This window comes from Myxocyprinus asiaticus, chromosome 7, assembly GCF_019703515.2.
Source record: "Myxocyprinus asiaticus isolate MX2 ecotype Aquarium Trade chromosome 7, UBuf_Myxa_2, whole genome shotgun sequence".
In the NCBI taxonomy this organism is placed as follows: Eukaryota; Metazoa; Chordata; class Actinopteri; order Cypriniformes; family Catostomidae; genus Myxocyprinus; species Myxocyprinus asiaticus.
The window spans coordinates 4,311,487-4,328,913 of NC_059350.1; the positions used below are offsets into that span (position 1 = coordinate 4,311,487).

The 17,427-nt window shown below is 36.8% G+C and overlaps 1 protein-coding gene across 3 annotated transcripts in view; it reads left to right on the forward strand.

Moving 5' to 3' along the window:
- Positions 1 to 13,478, forward strand: part of patl1 (PAT1 homolog 1, processing body mRNA decay factor) — a 32,184-nt gene extending 18,706 nt beyond the window's left edge. For all 3 annotated transcript variants that reach the window (XM_051703519.1, XM_051703521.1, XM_051703520.1), the window contains exons 7-18: positions 2,298 to 2,384; positions 2,734 to 2,924; positions 3,009 to 3,159; positions 3,450 to 3,564; positions 5,480 to 5,577; positions 5,796 to 5,855; positions 6,005 to 6,150; positions 6,275 to 6,434; positions 8,162 to 8,287; positions 8,392 to 8,483; positions 11,870 to 12,019; positions 12,919 to 13,478. In XM_051703519.1, coding sequence (XP_051559479.1) covers positions 2,298 to 2,384; positions 2,734 to 2,924; positions 3,009 to 3,159; positions 3,450 to 3,564; positions 5,480 to 5,577; positions 5,796 to 5,855; positions 6,005 to 6,150; positions 6,275 to 6,434; positions 8,162 to 8,287; positions 8,392 to 8,483; positions 11,870 to 12,019; positions 12,919 to 12,940 — 1,398 coding nt within the window. In that variant the 3' untranslated portion in view covers positions 12,941 to 13,478. The remainder of the gene's footprint in view (positions 1 to 2,297; positions 2,385 to 2,733; positions 2,925 to 3,008; positions 3,160 to 3,449; positions 3,565 to 5,479; positions 5,578 to 5,795; positions 5,856 to 6,004; positions 6,151 to 6,274; positions 6,435 to 8,161; positions 8,288 to 8,391; positions 8,484 to 11,869; positions 12,020 to 12,918) is intronic.
- Positions 13,479 to 17,427: the final 3,949 nt, after the last annotated feature.

A 17,427-nucleotide genomic window follows, 5' to 3' on the forward strand; every position in this document is an offset into this window, starting at 1 on the left:
TATGAAATCCCTATGGAAAAAATAAATGGAACCAAGGTGGCTGAAAGAGTAGGTGGGCACTGTTGCGCTTTATTTCCTTTGATGCATCACGATCTTCATTTGAACGATCTCGATATCGATTCTTAAATCCCAAGATCGATCTTTTATACGCAACCCTCCACTACAATGAGGAAATCAGAGGAATGAGAGCAACCAAATTTTGTGCTATGCAACTAAAATGTATATATTTGGCAACTGGCTGGTAAATGTGTAGATTTCATTCACCAGTAATTGTGTAGTATAGTGGTGGAGTATTTAGCAGCGAGATTATTTCATTGCATGTTGAGAGTAAAAGTCGAAAACCCATTTGTCATTGAATAATGTCTCTTTTAATACCCTTTCTTTACAGTCAAAAAATGAAATAAAAGAAATATTTAATTCTAATCACGCATTGCACAGATCTGATAAAGCCTTTTGAGTCCCTCTCATTAAAATGCGCTCATCTACGGACGCTCTTTACAGAAATGCCGGTTTTGACAGTAGCACGTGTTCAACAAATCAATGTAGATACTTATAAATAGTACAAATTATGCAATTAAACAATAAACATGTAACAAAAATAATGTTAAATATATTTATTGATTTAATATATGGATTTGTTAATTTTTAAAAAGCCAAAATGTGACAAATGATGAAAAATGTATACATTTTTATTTTCATAATGTACCTAGTTAGAAGGTCCCCTGTATAATTAACAGCATTAGCTGGGAGAGAATTTATTTCATGTGTAAGCAAAAGTGACATCATAACTGAAATATACCACATATGAATCGATATCAAATCAAAATCGGAATCGAATCGAGAGCTTGTGAATCGGAATCAAATCGGGAAGTCTGTATCAATACCCAGCCCTACTCTAGGGTTCTGATTAGAGGTATACCGATATATCTGTTTTACCGATTAATCGGTGCCTAGTTGCTTTTTGGAACTATTGGTTATCGTCACAATTATTATTATTTTTTACTCTTTGGCTCGCGCTGGAGGTTTCTACAGTATAACGGCGGCAGAGGTGAAATAAAAACAATCTGACATTGTTAATATTAAGTATTAAAATATAAAATGAATCTTCATGGGAATTTGCTGTATCTGACAATATTCATCCTTTGCTTTTTATCCTCAGTTCAATGCATTTTTTATTTTGATTAGATAATCAAGTGTTTTAAATTGACGCACATACGTTGATACGTTGTCACATATCTTGTGAATAATACACTAAAAAAACTCAATTCCTTATTGAACCTTATCTGGTAAAATGCACTGGATATACATGCAAAATCCTTCATCTGGTGTTGATAGTCTATAAAAAGCTTAATTTGGTAAATACTTAAATATAGAGCATTGTAATGAAGTCTCCGTCATCTCAAAATAAGAGTCCCCAGTGTGTTTCGGGCTTGTTTATAGTTAAAAGTCTTACATTATTAACCGAATCTGAATTGTTTAGTTTGAACAATAAACTGCATCTAGGATTTTACTCATTTTGTACCCTTGGGTCTGTGCCCATCAAAGTAATGAAAAAGAGCAGTAATTAAAAAACTATCGGCTGATTAATCGGTTATCAGCCTTTTCCTCTACCTTAGTTATCATATTGTCAAACTCCACTATCGGTCGACCTCTAGTGCTAATATTTATGGTTGTATGCCAATATGTAAAAAGTATATGATGATGAAGGATCAACTGGCTATAGATTTAAAATCAGATGATTACCATTCCGAGGATGTAATCAGTAATCGGCACATTCTCATAGTCACGGTTCCCACGGTCAATATCGGTGAATTCTAAAATAGTTTTTTCCAGATGTTTTTATATTCATATTTCTTTTTAATGAATCGATCGAAGTGATTCACAAATTAGTCTGAATGATTCACTTAGTGAATCAGTCTGAATTTGAATGAATGGTTTTTATACTGTTTATTTTATGAATAATCCTCAGTAATCGCAAGTGACTGAAAAGGTCATTAAAATGTCATGGAAATTCATTGTTTAAAAAAAAAAAAAAAAAAAAAGTGTGGGAACCCTGCATGGTTTGATGTTTTTGTTAGGAGTCACTATTATTCTGAACTACCAATTGCATTATTAAAGTTACCCTCAATAACCTGAAGGTGGCGCTGTAATGCAGCAAACAGAAATTTGGTTATTGCCTATTTGCATATCCTGAAGTTGTTTTCAGCAGTCAGTGCAGACAATCTGGCCACATACCTGTTTTGAATGGTTTTATGGTTTAAAAGATGCTCACTCTGTCCTTTTTTCTGTTTTCTCAGAACTCACAGTTGTCTCATTCTCCATTTCCTGCTGGTGTCGGTCCTGTTCTCTCTCAGATACAGAGAGCACAACTGCTCAACTCTCAGGTGAGTTAATGTGTCACATATTTGCATTTGATGGGAAATGTGATGGATTAACCCTTTAATGATTAAGTAATGACTACTTTATGAAACTGTGTTTACCTAATTGAGAAGTATTTTAATGGAATCTGCTATTAATTTAATTTGTTTATAATTAGATTAATATTAAACTTTTGAAATAATGGAGTGTGTTCAATTGCATAATAACAATAGCATAAACCATTCAGTGGTGGGATTTACAGTATAGTACGAGTGATACTGGACTTTCCATCATGCCTTTAATCATAGAAATATGACAAACTCTCTTTTCATTGCTCATTCTGTTATCTCATGTTACACTCTTTTGGTTGGTCAGTTCCAGCGCGGTCCTGGTCCATTATTACAAGGAGGTGTTGGGGGTTTTAGACCGTTCTTTGGGCAGTCTGGCCCTAGAGTGAGTCTCCACGGCCCACTGCTCAGCCACGCACCTATCCGACATAACACCACCCACCTCCACCCTCAGCACCGCAGGATGCTCAACCAGAGGATGCAGAGCAGGGGCTCAGGGTGAGTACCATCAGCATGGCCTGGAGAAAGCACCACTTTGAAATGCCACATGTAAATGTTTCTCTCTGTTACTCAAATGCTCAGAGATCATGTCGGAGGGAGAGGTGTTGGGGAAAGGAAAAACAGAGACCCGTACAGTAATCTGATGACTCAAAGAGAGAAAGAATGGGTAGCTCGAATCCAAATGATGCAGCTTCAAAGCACCGATCCTTACCTGGATGACTACTATTACCAGGTAATGACACTTCTACACTTACTCATTCGAAATGAAAGGGATAGTTTGCCAAAACATGATACTCACTATTATGTCGTTTCAAACCCATATAACTTTAAATAAATATTTTGGCTATTTCATTTCTATTTAATGGAAGTAAAAGGGGACTGGGGCTGTCAAGCTCTGAATGGAGTCTATTGAAAGTATTACATATAATACATAAGTGACAGTTTAGAGCAGAAGAATCTAAAGAGGCTGTAGCTTCTATCGCTATTGCTGGTTGAGGATTCTTACCAATTCTTACTTCGCAGAATTACTATGAGAAGATGGAGAAGCGTCAGGAACGGGATAGAGACAACAGAAAGGAGCACACCACCAAACTCATCACTCCTCAGGTGGCCAAACTGGAGCACACCTATCGCCCAGGTACAAACCACACACAGCACAGTGGCACTAGCCAATCTCATTCATGTCAGTTAATATGATAAGAATGTAGTCCTAACTTAAAAGATACTTACAGCATAGCACTATTCAAGACTTTAAATGTATGCACTTCTGCACAGATGATTACATCAGTAAGTGATCTTTGTAGTGTACAACCCCAATTCCGAAAAAGTTGGGACAGTATGAAAAATGCTAATAAAAACAAAAAGGAGTGATTTGTTAATTATATTCACCCTTTGCTATATTGAAAGCACCACAACTGCATATTATATGTTGTTTTACCTTGTGAATTTTATTGCTTTTCAAATCAGATTGCAACACATTCCAAAAAAGTTGAGACAGGGGCAGTTTAAGTTAAGTTGATACTAATACCAATTTGATGAGTTGAAATAAGGCGATGGGAAACAGGAGATGTTAAACAGGTCAGGCAATTGTGTCATAGTAGTGTATACTGTATAAGGAGCCTCCAAAAACAGCCTAGTCCTTCAAGAGCAAGGATCGTTCAAGACTTGTCAATTTGCCAACAGATGCTTCAGCAAATAATCCAGCATTTTGAGAACAATGTTCCCCAAAGACAAATTGGAAGGATCTTGGGCATTTCACCCTCTACAGTGCACAATATAGTTAAAAGAGTCAAGGAATCTGGTCAAATCTCGGCACGTAAAGGTCAAGATGAAAACCTTTTCTGAATGCACATGATATCTGATCCCTCAGACGTCACTGTCTTAAATACATTCATCTGTAATGGATATCATGAACATGGGCTTGGGATTACTTTAGTAAACCTTTGTTAGTCAACACCACTCACCACTGCATCCACAGATGCAGGTTAAGACTTTACTACATAAAGGAGAAGCCATACATCAACACTGTCCAGAAGCGCTGCCGACATCTCTGGTCTCATCTTAGATGGAAAGTAGAACAGTGGAACTGTGTTTTTTGATCCGATGAGTCCACATTTCAAAAAGTTTTGGAAAAACACAGCCATTGTGTTCTCCGGGACATCCAAGCTGTTATTAGCGTCAGGTCCAAAAGCCAGTGTCTGTATGGGCCAGGGGTGTGTCGGTGCCCATGGCATGGGTAACTCGCACATCTGTGAGGGCACCATTAATACAGACAGATATGTAAAAATTTTGGAGCAACATATACTGCCATCCAGCGCTGTCTTTTCCAGGGACGTCCCAGCATTTTCCAGCAGGACAACTTCAAACCACATACTGCCTGGATTACAAGTGCATGGCTGTGTGAGCAGAGAGTGCGGGTGCTAGATTGGCCAGCCTAGAGTCCTGACCTGTCTCCAATCGAGAATGTGTTGAAGCACACCATCTGGCAACGAAGACCCTGTAAAATTGTGCAGCTAAAGACCTACATAATGGATGAATGGGGGAAAATTCCACTTTCCAAACTTACAAACTTGTGTCTTCAGTGCCCAAATGCTTAATGAGTGTTATTAGAAGAAATGGTGATGTTTCACAGTGGTAAACACTCGACTGTCCCAACATTTTTGGAGCGAGTTGCAATCATCTGATTTGAAATGACTGCACATTAAAAAAATAAAAAATAAAAAAAAATTCACAGGTTAAAACATCATATAATGTGTAGTTGTAGACCTTTCAGTGTAGCAAAGGGTGATTTATAATTTACAAATCACTTATTTTTGTTTTTATTAGCATTATTCATACTGTCCCAACTTTTTTGAAAGTAGGGTTGTATAATATAGCTACAGGCAGCAATTTGTAGCTTAATAGGCAACATATTAGAAATGTATCCTGTATGATTCATGACTGTTCGTAATAGGAAACAATGATTTGCATTTCATGGGAAAGAGTTTCTCATAAATGATGTCCTGTTTAAATGGTCTAATACATTGTATGCTGTTGGTGTGTGTGTTTCACAGTGCAATTTGCTGGCTCGTTAGGAAAACTCACTGTCTCCAGTGTGAACAATCCAAGGAAAATGATTGATGCTGTGGTGACCACTCGCAGTGATGATGAGGTCGGTTGTCTTAACGCCAACTAAAGCACAGATAACACTTTAGCAAGTAACTTTCTTATAGGGTTGTGGTGAGGTCCAAAATCTCCCATAATAAAGTGAACTTTGTTCAGTTCTGTCTGTTTTTAATTTTAGTTTGTTGTGATCTTTTTCTTTAAATTATAGTCAAATGTAGCATGTCACATGTCGTGTGGTCACTGCTTGTTTCTGTCACATTGAAGGAGAAACGTGAGAAACAGGTGTGGAATAAAAGGCGGCAAATCCTTTACACTGTGGAGAAGGTAAGAGATCTTTATCTACTGTAACGCTCCTTGTGTTTTCATTCTGATAGGATTAGTACAAATGACAGTCTCAAATGACATAATATGTATTGTTAGCAAATATTATACTATATATATATATATATATAAGCAAATATTTTATTATGCAGATGTACAGTCTACTGCTAGAAGTGCAAGACTTTGAGAAGAAGTTCTTGCAGACCCCTGAGCACCAAAGAGATGCCCTGCTAGAACAGCATAAAACCCACACACTGCAACTCTACAACTCCCTCAGAGAAAAAGAGTGGGACGACCGGTGAGCAAGACCTAAATTGTAAATTATTTCAATGTAGAGTTTATTTAGATAGAGTGGAGACCAAAATGCTCAAGGTGAAGACCCAGTGTAACATTTAATTGGTTTCCTGTCTGTCCTCCTGCAGAGTGAGTGATGAGCATTGTTTAATGATCATGTCTGTGCGCAAGGGGAAACGTCTCATCTCCAGACTCCTCCCCTTATTGTCACATCCCCAGGCTGCTGCTGTTGTCATGGCAATAGCTAGGAAACTCCCAGCCTTGGTCAAGAAAGACAAGCAAGACCAGGTAAAACGTTACACAATGTATGTATTTATTATGTTATGTCAACCCTAACTCAAACCTAATTCAAGTTCACTCATAAAGCATTTAATCTTTGGAGGTCTCTGAATGGCTCTATTTTTGGTCGTATTAGGCATTCCTATTTCTGCAAGGGTGTTTTTACATGGTATGTGGTGAGCAGCAAGCTATGCTTGCGATCTTGCTGCCTCTCGTGTGTACAGGCGTTTTCCATTCTTCTTGAAGCGGCGCAAAATGTGCAAATGGTAGTGCAATGATGCCACCTACTGCTTCAGCTCAGATACTGCGTCTCTGAGGCGGTAACTGTAAATATTATATTACATGTTGCATGTAAGTCAGCACATAAAGCTAAATAAAATGGCACTTATTTCTTCAATAAATGTGTCATTACTAGGGATGGGCATTTTGATCATTTTGTCTACTCAAGTACATTTCAACAAAATAGTAATAAATGTGTAAATACATAAATATTTAAAGGCACAGTCATACATTATGAAATAATTTAACTTCAGAAAACACTGTAAATATTAAAGAAATTAACAAATAGGCTTGTGCCACATAATTTTTATTTTTTTTATTTTTTTTTGCATAGCAGTTTTCATTTATTAGTGCTTATTTTGTAATATAATTATTAAATAATTGTTAAATGTGTAATTCTGTGTTTATTATTAGGTTCCAACCTTGTGAATATATTGTTAAAAATGTTTAGGCAACAGCTTGTATCATAATAAAAAAATGCAATTTCATGACAAATGCATTGATAGAATGTGAAATTTGTAATATAAAAATAAAAAAAAAGCTAAAATGTGAAATATAAATTAAAATGTACTATCCCTCTCATATTGTTTGAAGTCATTACGCTTGCATGTTGTCAAAAGTCTGGCGAGTAAAATCAAACATTTACTAGCCAATGGCAATTCTTTCTCCAACATGTCCATAGAGGGATGGTAGTGTGCTATTATGAAATAAATATATAATTGTATATATTAATGGCGTCTCCACAGAGTTCTGCATTTTCTTAAAAAAAAAAAAAAAAAAACGAAAGGAGACTTCATGTAACTTCATCTTTTTGTTGCATGTTACTTCATCTTTTTATTGGCAAATTACAAAAGTATAAATAGCATCACAATAATCGTTAAAATGGGAGGGCTCCAAATGAACATTCAAAATTCACTGAACACTACCAAAAACCCATCTAGGAAAGAAATGATATTTTCCATTTTCTAAAGTTGATTTCTGAGACGGCAACTGCAGAAGAGCAAATTAAAGGTGTTCCATAGGTCTACAAACTTCACACGTCGTCTGTCTTCCACAGATTTTTGTTTTTTTACCTGGTACACCGACTTGTGCACTCTCAGCTTCCCATTAGTCTCTATGAAAGTTATATAGCTCAGGAAATTCAGCAAAGTGTGAAAGTGGGTCTTTACAGCCTCTCAGTGGATAGAATAAGATGTGGAAACCCTTCGAATGCTGTAAATTCAATAGCATGGTCTTGAAGGCATGATCTTGCAGTAGCAAAATGAGCAGGGTCCAAAATGAACACTTGACAAGCACCAAATGAGAAAAAAATGGGCTTTGGCGCATAATTATAAAGTTACTGATAAAAGTGACATGTTTTATTCAAGTCAAAAACATACAATCCATATACAGTATTAATGAAAACATCTGTTGTGAATCTGGCATCTTCGAACAACTTCGATACCTTGTTCCTGTAGGTACTGTGTTGGTTGGTGGAACCAGTCATGATGGTAATCCAGTCCATGTCGAGTACCTCCCTCACTGATCTCCTTCAGGAGCTGCAAGGCAGTGAAGGACAGCTTACCCTCGTGCTGCAAAATAAGGTACTGGACTCTACTTTTCATCTAACTTAATAACATATGGATGCTATGTGGTTATATTTTACTTTTATCTGTTATAAATGAATCCACTGTGGTGTTGTTATCAGTTTGGTGTGACGCTGCTTTATCTGATTCTGAGTGAGGGAGAGAGAATGCAGAGCTCTGATCCCAACTGTCAGCTTATGGATGACAACCGATGGTGAGCATGTGTCTGCTTATTAAAACAATTACAGGTGTTCCCTTCATTACAGACACATAGGATGTATAAAGCAGAACAATAGTTTAAAATTGTATAACTTGCACTCTTCTTGCAAAAAACATGAAGAAAAATTGCCGTTGTAGTGGTGGTGTGTGAATGGTAGCAGTACATACAGTATAAAACATTGAAAGCCATTGCTTGTGTAAATAACAGAAGGGTACCTTTAATCTGGAAAATGTATACAATTGTAATGGTTTTTGTGTGTACTCAAAAGTATTTTTGCTGCTTGTTCAGTTTACTTAAATGAGCTGAAGCAACACAATTCTAGAACAACTTGATTTTATTTTATTTAACTTGAACCATTTGAGTTGGGACTACATGGACTTTTACTTTCAAGTGATACCTGATTTGAGTGCTTCTTACCTCCTGTAAGCAGTTTTTAATTAAATTGACAGTGGAACAGTTACAGTGTCCTTACACTTAGTCATATGGCATATACTTAAGATTCAAATAAATTAAGTTGGACCAAAAGAAGAAAATTAATTAAACCTTAGTAAATTGAGTTTGATGAGCGTAATGAAGTTGAATTAAAACTACTATAGTACATTGATTAGAACTAATCCAACTAAATTATGTTGAATGGAAGACATTAAATTGCTTTTAAAACTTTCTCAAATTTAGTTAAGGGTAATGATTGACATGAACTTAAGAAAATGGTTTATTCCAGAGTTTTTGCAGAAAGCAGCGTTCTGAAATGTCGTGTAAACGAGAACGTGAATTTCCTTACGCCGATTAAGAGAAAGCGGTTTATCACACCCAGGTTTCTCCCGGAGAACGCCGCTTCATGTGGCCATGTAAACACATAAGCGGTGTTCTAACAGGTTTTTGAGGAGTGCACATGTGCGTGAACAGACCGGAGAACAAACGTCATAGGATGGAGCCCAACGACAAGTCAACACAGCAGAAAGAATTCAACATTTCTGGGAGTACAGTGGGAAAAGTGCATACACTATAAACTCTACCCAATGTAAAATATTGACTGTCCCTCACATTTGCGTATATGCGATCATACACTGGGGGAATCCCGGAGTTTTAAGTAAGAGGGAAACTCCACTATTGCAGTGCAATTCCGCTGCAGGTCGCGACGGAAACAAACACGTCAACAACTCTGGAATACCTGGAAAAAAAGCAAAGCAACGGAGAATAAAATAGCGAAGTCTTCCTCAGATCCCATATTTGTTATTTACACAAGTGTCGTGGGGTAATTACTTTACTGTGGAGAAAGCTGCTTACTGACCAAGCCGCATGTATACGGGAGTAAAGAGTACGCCGCTTAAACAGTGCATATAAACTGGAACGCTGCTTTCTCCCAATAAGCCGCTTTCTGGGGCTGTACGCATAAAGCCGCTTAGGGTAAAATTTTAGTCTTAAATGTGTCAAAATTCTAAGAATGATGAAATTTTACTCCTAGACATAAGATCTTGCCGCCTTCCTAGACATAAGAATACGTGTGAGTCATAAATGTTCATAAGACAAGTGTTAAGACTTGGTCTCGGCTCCTAAATTGTTTAAGAGTGCTGTATCTTACATAGTTAGCAGCACAGTGACTGTGTTCTGTGGAGACAACACACTCTACAACAAAGACAGAATGTGTTGGACTTATGATAGTGGAATTTGGGCAAATGTGTTTCGTAGTTGAGCGAAATGAAATCCATCTATATATACAGTATTTTTCTGTAAATACTGAATTTTTTCTCCCCTTTTCTCCCCAATTTGGAATGCCCAATTCCCAATGTGCTCTAAGTCCTCGTGGTGGCGTAGTGACTCGCCTCAATCCGGGTGGAGGAGGACGAATCTCAGTTGCCTCCGCGTCTGAGACCGTCAATCTGCGCATCTTATCACGTGGGTTGTTGAGCGCTTTACCACGGAAACATAACACGTGTGGAGGCTTCACGCCATCCACCGCAGCATCCACGCACAACACACCACGCGCCCCACTGAGAGGGAGAACCCCATGCGACTCTACCCTCCCTAGCAACCGGGCCAATTTGGTTGCTTAGGAGACCTGGCTGGAGTCACTCAGCACACCCTGGATTCGAACTCACGACTCCAGGGATGGTAGTCAGCGTCAATACTCGCTGAGCTACCCAGGTCTCCCCCATCAATATATATTTTTTATTTGTTCCTTAAATGAATACATTGAAACTCATTGTTGTGAATTAAGCATTTGAAAAATTTGATGGGCTACATGCCTAAACTTTCAGAGGGCTGGAACAACTAAATAACATCTAAATATCACTTGATTGATCAAAATCAATCATGAAAATAATCAAAAGTGAATTCAATCATGATTAGTTGAATATCTTTGCACTAGCACTGTAACCTCCGTCAGTGACACCACTTTTCAGTAGTGGAAACGTGTTTCTATGGGACAAAAAAGACATTTGAAAAATGGTGCAGAGCTGCATCTGAAAAGAGCCCGAACCCCAAAACTATATAAAATGTTTAAAAAGCTCATTTTTGTGTGGCAGGTGCTTTAACAGATTCCTTCTGCAGTTTAATGTGCTTGAGATGTTTAACCCAGCTCATAACACTTTACTGATATATGCTTATTTGTAAATATTATAAACTCAAAGTCATGTTCAAAGTTTCCATTTCCATTTTGGAAAACAAGTCCTAAACACCGAGTCATTATTACTTCACTTTTTTTTAAATAGGCTTTCTTCATGGAGTGTGTCCATTGCTGCTCAACCAAACGGAGTGCAACAATAAAATATTGTTGACATGTTGAACGTCAAATTTACCACTAAATTGAACCGTGTTTAAATGAAATCTAACATGTAGCTTTAATGGGATTACAACAGTTTGTTTCGTGATTTAAATTGTCCTTCTACATTAAAACTGTGGAGATATTTTGTTTTGATAACGTGAAAAGCATATGCAATTTATATTGCAAAATGTAGCATTTGATTTGTTGTAGCCTTCAGTTTGCACCATGTTTGAGGACAACATTCAACAAGATGTGGAATAATGTTTTAAAATACAGTATGTTAAATTTGGCTTTCTCATTTGATTAATCAAAGTGTTAATCAACAGAAAATAACCTATTAACTAGTCAAAGCTTAAGGCTATTCTTAAGAGCATTTCTGAGACGTTTTATACATACGGCCCTTGGTGTCCATGTAAACATAGTCAATGTTTCTCTTGATCTTTAGTTAATTAGATAAAGGGTCATTACTATTACAGCGACCCTTGATAGTTTTTATCATTTGCATTTCTTTTTAAAATGTTTAATTTCTTTACATCTTGTCTAATCCTTTTTTCCAGAAATATTTACCTTTTCTGTTGTCTAATGTTTTTTTTCTTCTATCTTTCTCTTTGTCCAGGACCGAGTTGGTGTTCTCCGTAACGAGGGAGCTTTTGAAGGTCCCGTCATCAGTTCTCTCATCTCCTATGTTCACTCCTCCAAACCTAGTCTCACTGTTCTCTCGATATGTGGACCGGCAAAGACTCGAACTCCTGCAGGAGAAGTTACAGTGAGTTTTTGCACTGAAACACTCGCAACAAGCTGAAGTTTAAATAGTCTGAAGACATTAGTGCTGGAAAAGCCAAAAAAAACAACAAAAAAAAAAAAACAATTGTCTTAATATCTTTTAGCCTTTTGACAGGAACATCTGTGAACATTGTTTTGAAGCAACTGAATCATAATGTTAAAATAATTAATTGAAATGGACAGTGATTCAAAATGAATCAAGCTTACCAACTCTAATGCCATTTTTGCTACTTAAAGGAATATTCCGGGTTTAATACAAGTTCATCTCAATCAACTGCATTTGTGGCATAATGTTGATTAACACATAAAATAATTTTGACTCCATCCTGTCTCTTTAAAAAAGCTAATTCAAGGTTTCAGTGAGACACTTGCAATAGAAGTGAATGGGGCCAATTTTTGGAGGGTTTTAAGGCAGAAATGTGAAGCTTATAATTTTACAAAAGCACTTATAAAATTCTTCTGTTAAAAATCTTGTGTTTGTCAAATATGCTTTCGATTGAGCTCAACTTGTATTGAACCTAGAATATTTAAGTTAAATCAAAGATGCTTTTAAACATCTCATACTTCGAAATCTTGACAAGAAGAGATCGGGAAATTAGTCGAGGAAATTGAAAGAAAAATTGTAATTAAAAAAAACTTGGATTAATGTAAGAAAACATAGTGGCCAAATGAAAAGTGCATTAAAATCATTGCAGTATTCGCAAATGCTGCTTAATTTTATATCACCAGCAAAATCATTGCAAATATAGTGAATATTTGCCCTTGTTATTTTAACATGTTTGATTTCATTTTCAGCATATGATAAATTTGATCAGAGAAGGAAAGGGATGTGGAGATGTCATTTGGGCATTTAGATTGACTTATCTTTTTTTTTTCTTTCAGGATCACAGACTTGTCCAGGTAGAAGTTACTCTACACGTCGCAGTCAAAGAGAGACTGACCATTAATGTATTTGTGAATGAGCAGTTTTAAGTGTGGACATGTATTGGAGGGTGAGGGACGGTCCTGCAGATCATTGTCACATGTCCTTTCCTGTTATAAGAGTTACAATTAATAAGAATAATGTTTAAATGGTAATGAAGCTGTTGTCAGTAGGTTGGTTGATATAGGCGATCAGGTATATGTATTTTAGATTCCATTAGGTTCAACTGTGAGCAGAGAAAGACAGAGAAGGGGCCTTTCCCAGTGAAATAGCACAATCATGACAACATCAGACCTTATTTATAGACACGTTGATTTGAGAAATTTGCTGTACATTAATATCTTAATTTTCTTATATGCAGCTTGGGGTATGTTTGTGAATGAGTGATTATGTGTGTTTGTGAGTTTAAACGAAGGTTTAAACAAAGTTATTCGTTTTTTCCTTCTTCTTTATATATATATATATATATAGATGAGATGCCTGTGATAAAACATGAAATTAAAACTTTCTATTAAACAAAGCCGTTGTGCTGTTTTGGTCTTATCAGCTGGTGCACGGTGTTCCCACAACATTAACAGAATACACTCTTGCATGCTCTTTGGAATGGGGAATCTCACAAAAACCTCTCCAGATCGTGTTTACCAAATCAAATGATAAAAATATAGATTGTGCATAAAAAAAGGAAGCCTGTTTCAGTTACCATTCAAGGTCTGTTCCTGTTCCAATACAAGTTAAGCTCAATCAACAGCAATTGTGGCATAATGCTGATTACCACAACAAACAAAAAAAATCTTTTGACATCCTTTATTTTTGTGTTATTCTCTTTTAAAGTGATTAAGGGCGCTCTACCTTTATGTAAGTCAAAATATCAATTTTGTGTTGATGCAAACCTTTATTATGAGATCTCCCAAGAAGAAATCTAACAGCGACCTTATCCGATAACCTTGAAAATAATACAAACACCCTAGCAGAGAGATATCTCCCTCATAACAAGTTAATAAAGCTTTGGCATTACACTTATTACACTACATCAAAGCATTGCTTAAAAGAGATATGTGTAAAGTAAAAAGTAAAATGATTTAATGTATAAAAATGAATATAAATGATGTATGCATTTGATTAATTTAAGAAGTACATTTGCATATATGGATATGAATGCCAGATATGCAGTATATGAATAAAACTGTAAGGAATATAAGACGGACAATAATAGGTGAAATACTGTTGTAATGGGGTAAAAGGGAAAGGAGGAGGCGAGAACCGGCTTGACAATATAAATAATAATTTAATGATTAACTTAAAGCAAAAGATGTAACACACGCATACAGGGCAGCTGCCTGTAGCTCTCTCTCTGCCGAACTGCCGCCTCCCACGGCCTTTATCCCTCTCATCGGCTTGATTAGCTGGGCGTGCGTCATCACGGCTCGGCCCCACCCTCCTCCTCGCCACAACCGTGAAATAAAACTCTTTAAAAAAAAAAAAAAAAAAAAAAAAAAAAAAAAAAAAGGCCAAATTAAATAATAAAAAATAAAAAATTACAGTTGAAACAAATATGAAGCACCAAACAATTCATGAAACAGCAAAAATTTAAAAGGTAACATAAATATCAAACCATTGTTGGCTAACAGAAAGTGTCATTTATAAACTGTATATAATTACGATATTTATAACACATTACAACCTGTCTTTGACCTGATATTTATGAAAATACCGTTTTTATGGGAGGACCCTTAAGGTGTCCCTTGCCTAAATGTATCCCAGTGAGGTTGTTTTGTATTTATTTGTTTATAAAAGAGAAATATGATATTGAATTTTGGTTAGAAAAATTGAATTTTTGAGTTCAATCAACAGCATTTGTGGCAAAACAATAATAATAATAATAATAATAATAATTTTGACACGTCCCTGAAACAAAACAGCAAAAAAAGCTAAAATCTCAGTGGAATTGGAAGTGAATGGGGCCAGTCCAAAAATGTTACTTTGTAAATATTGTAACACAGATACACAGAAAGGTTAGTAAATGAGTTTACGCTAAAATCATGTTAACAGATATAATGTTTACTTTTTGTGGCTATACTTTTGAAACGGTGCGTTTAATATTTGTGTACGTAAACTAACGTTTATGGTCAGGGGTGGACTGAGCGTTCAGGGTTGTGGCAATGTGTTTCGCTGTCCCCTTCTGCATATCATGGCCCACTTTCGGCCCCGTTTCGCGTCTGGTCTCCTGGGAAAAGTCCTGGTTTGCCAGTGGCTAGTCCGCCTTTGTTTATGGTTTCAAACAATGGCATAGCTAGACCCTGGCTGATGGGGCTGAAGCCCCAGGTCTTTTGTTAATAGCCCTGAATGTTTTTTTGTGATGAGAAAAAAAAAGAAAAAAAAGAAGGCATAGTGTTAATTACATCAGGGTACAAAAGCAACAAGGCAGGCTTCAATTCTGGCTTCAAATATAAATTAATTCCGATTAGTGAGCCCCACCTGCATTAATTGACATTAAGTTCTTCCTCAAGTTCATCAGAGGAATCCGAACGCCTCGTGTGGGAGCTTTCTATTTTCTCTTAGAGGGGTGCAGCTTTTCTGTATTAGAGGCACTGAGGTTTTATTATGCAAGCCTTATTTCTTTTTTTTTTTTCCCAATTTGGAATGCCCAATTCCCAATGCACTCTTATGTCCTTGTGGTGGCGTAGTGACGCCTCAATCCGGGTGGCGGAGGACGAATCTCAGTTGCATCCACGTCTGAGACCATCAATCCGTGCATCTTATCACATGGCTTGTTGAGCGCATTACCGCGGAGACGTAGCGCTTGTGGAGGCTTCACGCTGTTCTCCGCAGCATCCACGCACAACTCACCACGCGCCCTACCGAGAGCGAGAACCACGTTATAGCGACCACGAGGAGGTTACCCCATGTGACTCTATCCTCCCTAGCAACCGGGCCAATTTGGTTGCGAAGGAGACCTGGCTGGAGTCACTCAGCACACCCTGGATTCGAACTCACGACTCCAGGGGTGGAGCCTTATTTCTCATATATAATCGATAAGCCTCATCTCTAATCTTCATTTGTTTTTAACAATCCACACACAAAGTAGATTTTAATGCATGTGCCAGTCAACTTGTTCGGTTATTTGGGTTTAGTCGGGAGTTGGTTGGGACTCTGCGGTAATAAAGAATGCTTATTGCAATGGAATTTCCTCAACTCAAAATAGCAGCACAGTGAGCTATAAGACTAAATAGCACAATACAAAGGTGATGTAAATGATAAATCTCACATTAAAGTCAAACAGAAAAGACCGCCTGTATATGCGCTCTGCCTGGGCTGAGTTAAACTGCTGCGTTTAAATAGCCTCTTTGGGGTGCCTTGATTTTTAAATGGTTAAAATCAAATGACATTGAACTTGTCTAATTATTGTACTTAAGTCTGCACACCAGAGCAAAAAGGGAAAAAACACTGTCTTACCGTTTATCAAGCGTTGAAACTTTGCTGGAATCATGAAATCATCAAACCCAATGAAGGAGTTTCGAGATGCGTTTATAAAAATGAAAGTTATTTTAACTGTACTCAAAGATCCCATGATGGCGTTTTATTGTCATGTTAAATAAAAAAAATATATATTATGATTTCGATATTAAAGTCGTTATATTTTGTGAATAAAGTAAAAAGTACGAGAATAAAGTTGTAGCATTATGATGTAACATTTCGCATGAGAACAAAGTCAAAATTATTAGAATAAAGTTGTAGCATTTGAAGATTTTAGTCATAATATTTTGAGAATAAAGTAAAAATTATTAGAATAAAGCATTGTGAGAATAAAGTGGTATATTAGAGCAAAAAAAAAATCTCAATCTTAGGCTAAACAGATCATCATTATTACAATGATAGTACGGATGCCGAGCCAGCAGCTTCATTAATGCAAGAGATGGATGTGGAGGACGTAGTTAAATCATACTTTAGGATAGGATTTTGCAATACAGAAATCCTTGGTCTTCTGGCGCATCAGAGTTATTAGTATCCGGACTCTGCAGCGGTTATGTAGGAAATTTAATTTATTTAGGAGAAAGAACCAGACAGACTCGCGCAGTCCTAATAGGCATTGTTATTGGGTTTTCCTCTCTAAGCAGTACTATAACTGAGGGGATGTTACCACATACAATGTCTTGATATGGACTTATATAATTCACAGCAGTTCCAATTATTTTCCGTTTCACTTGAGTAAGAGCCTATATCTGGCGCCTCCCTTGACAGGCGCCCACATGTTGAAAACTCCTGAACACCTCATTTATGAACAGAGAGCTCACATAAACTTCCCACAAATTCAGCTCGGTTGCATAGCCATGTTATCTCCCTGGTTAGTGGTGTTGTACAGTATGTAAAAACCCAGACGCTCCATTTTTCTGTTGTCCACAACATCACTTTGATGTTACATTTCCTTTCGATTTATTCTCAAATTATTACGACTTTAATCTCATAATGCT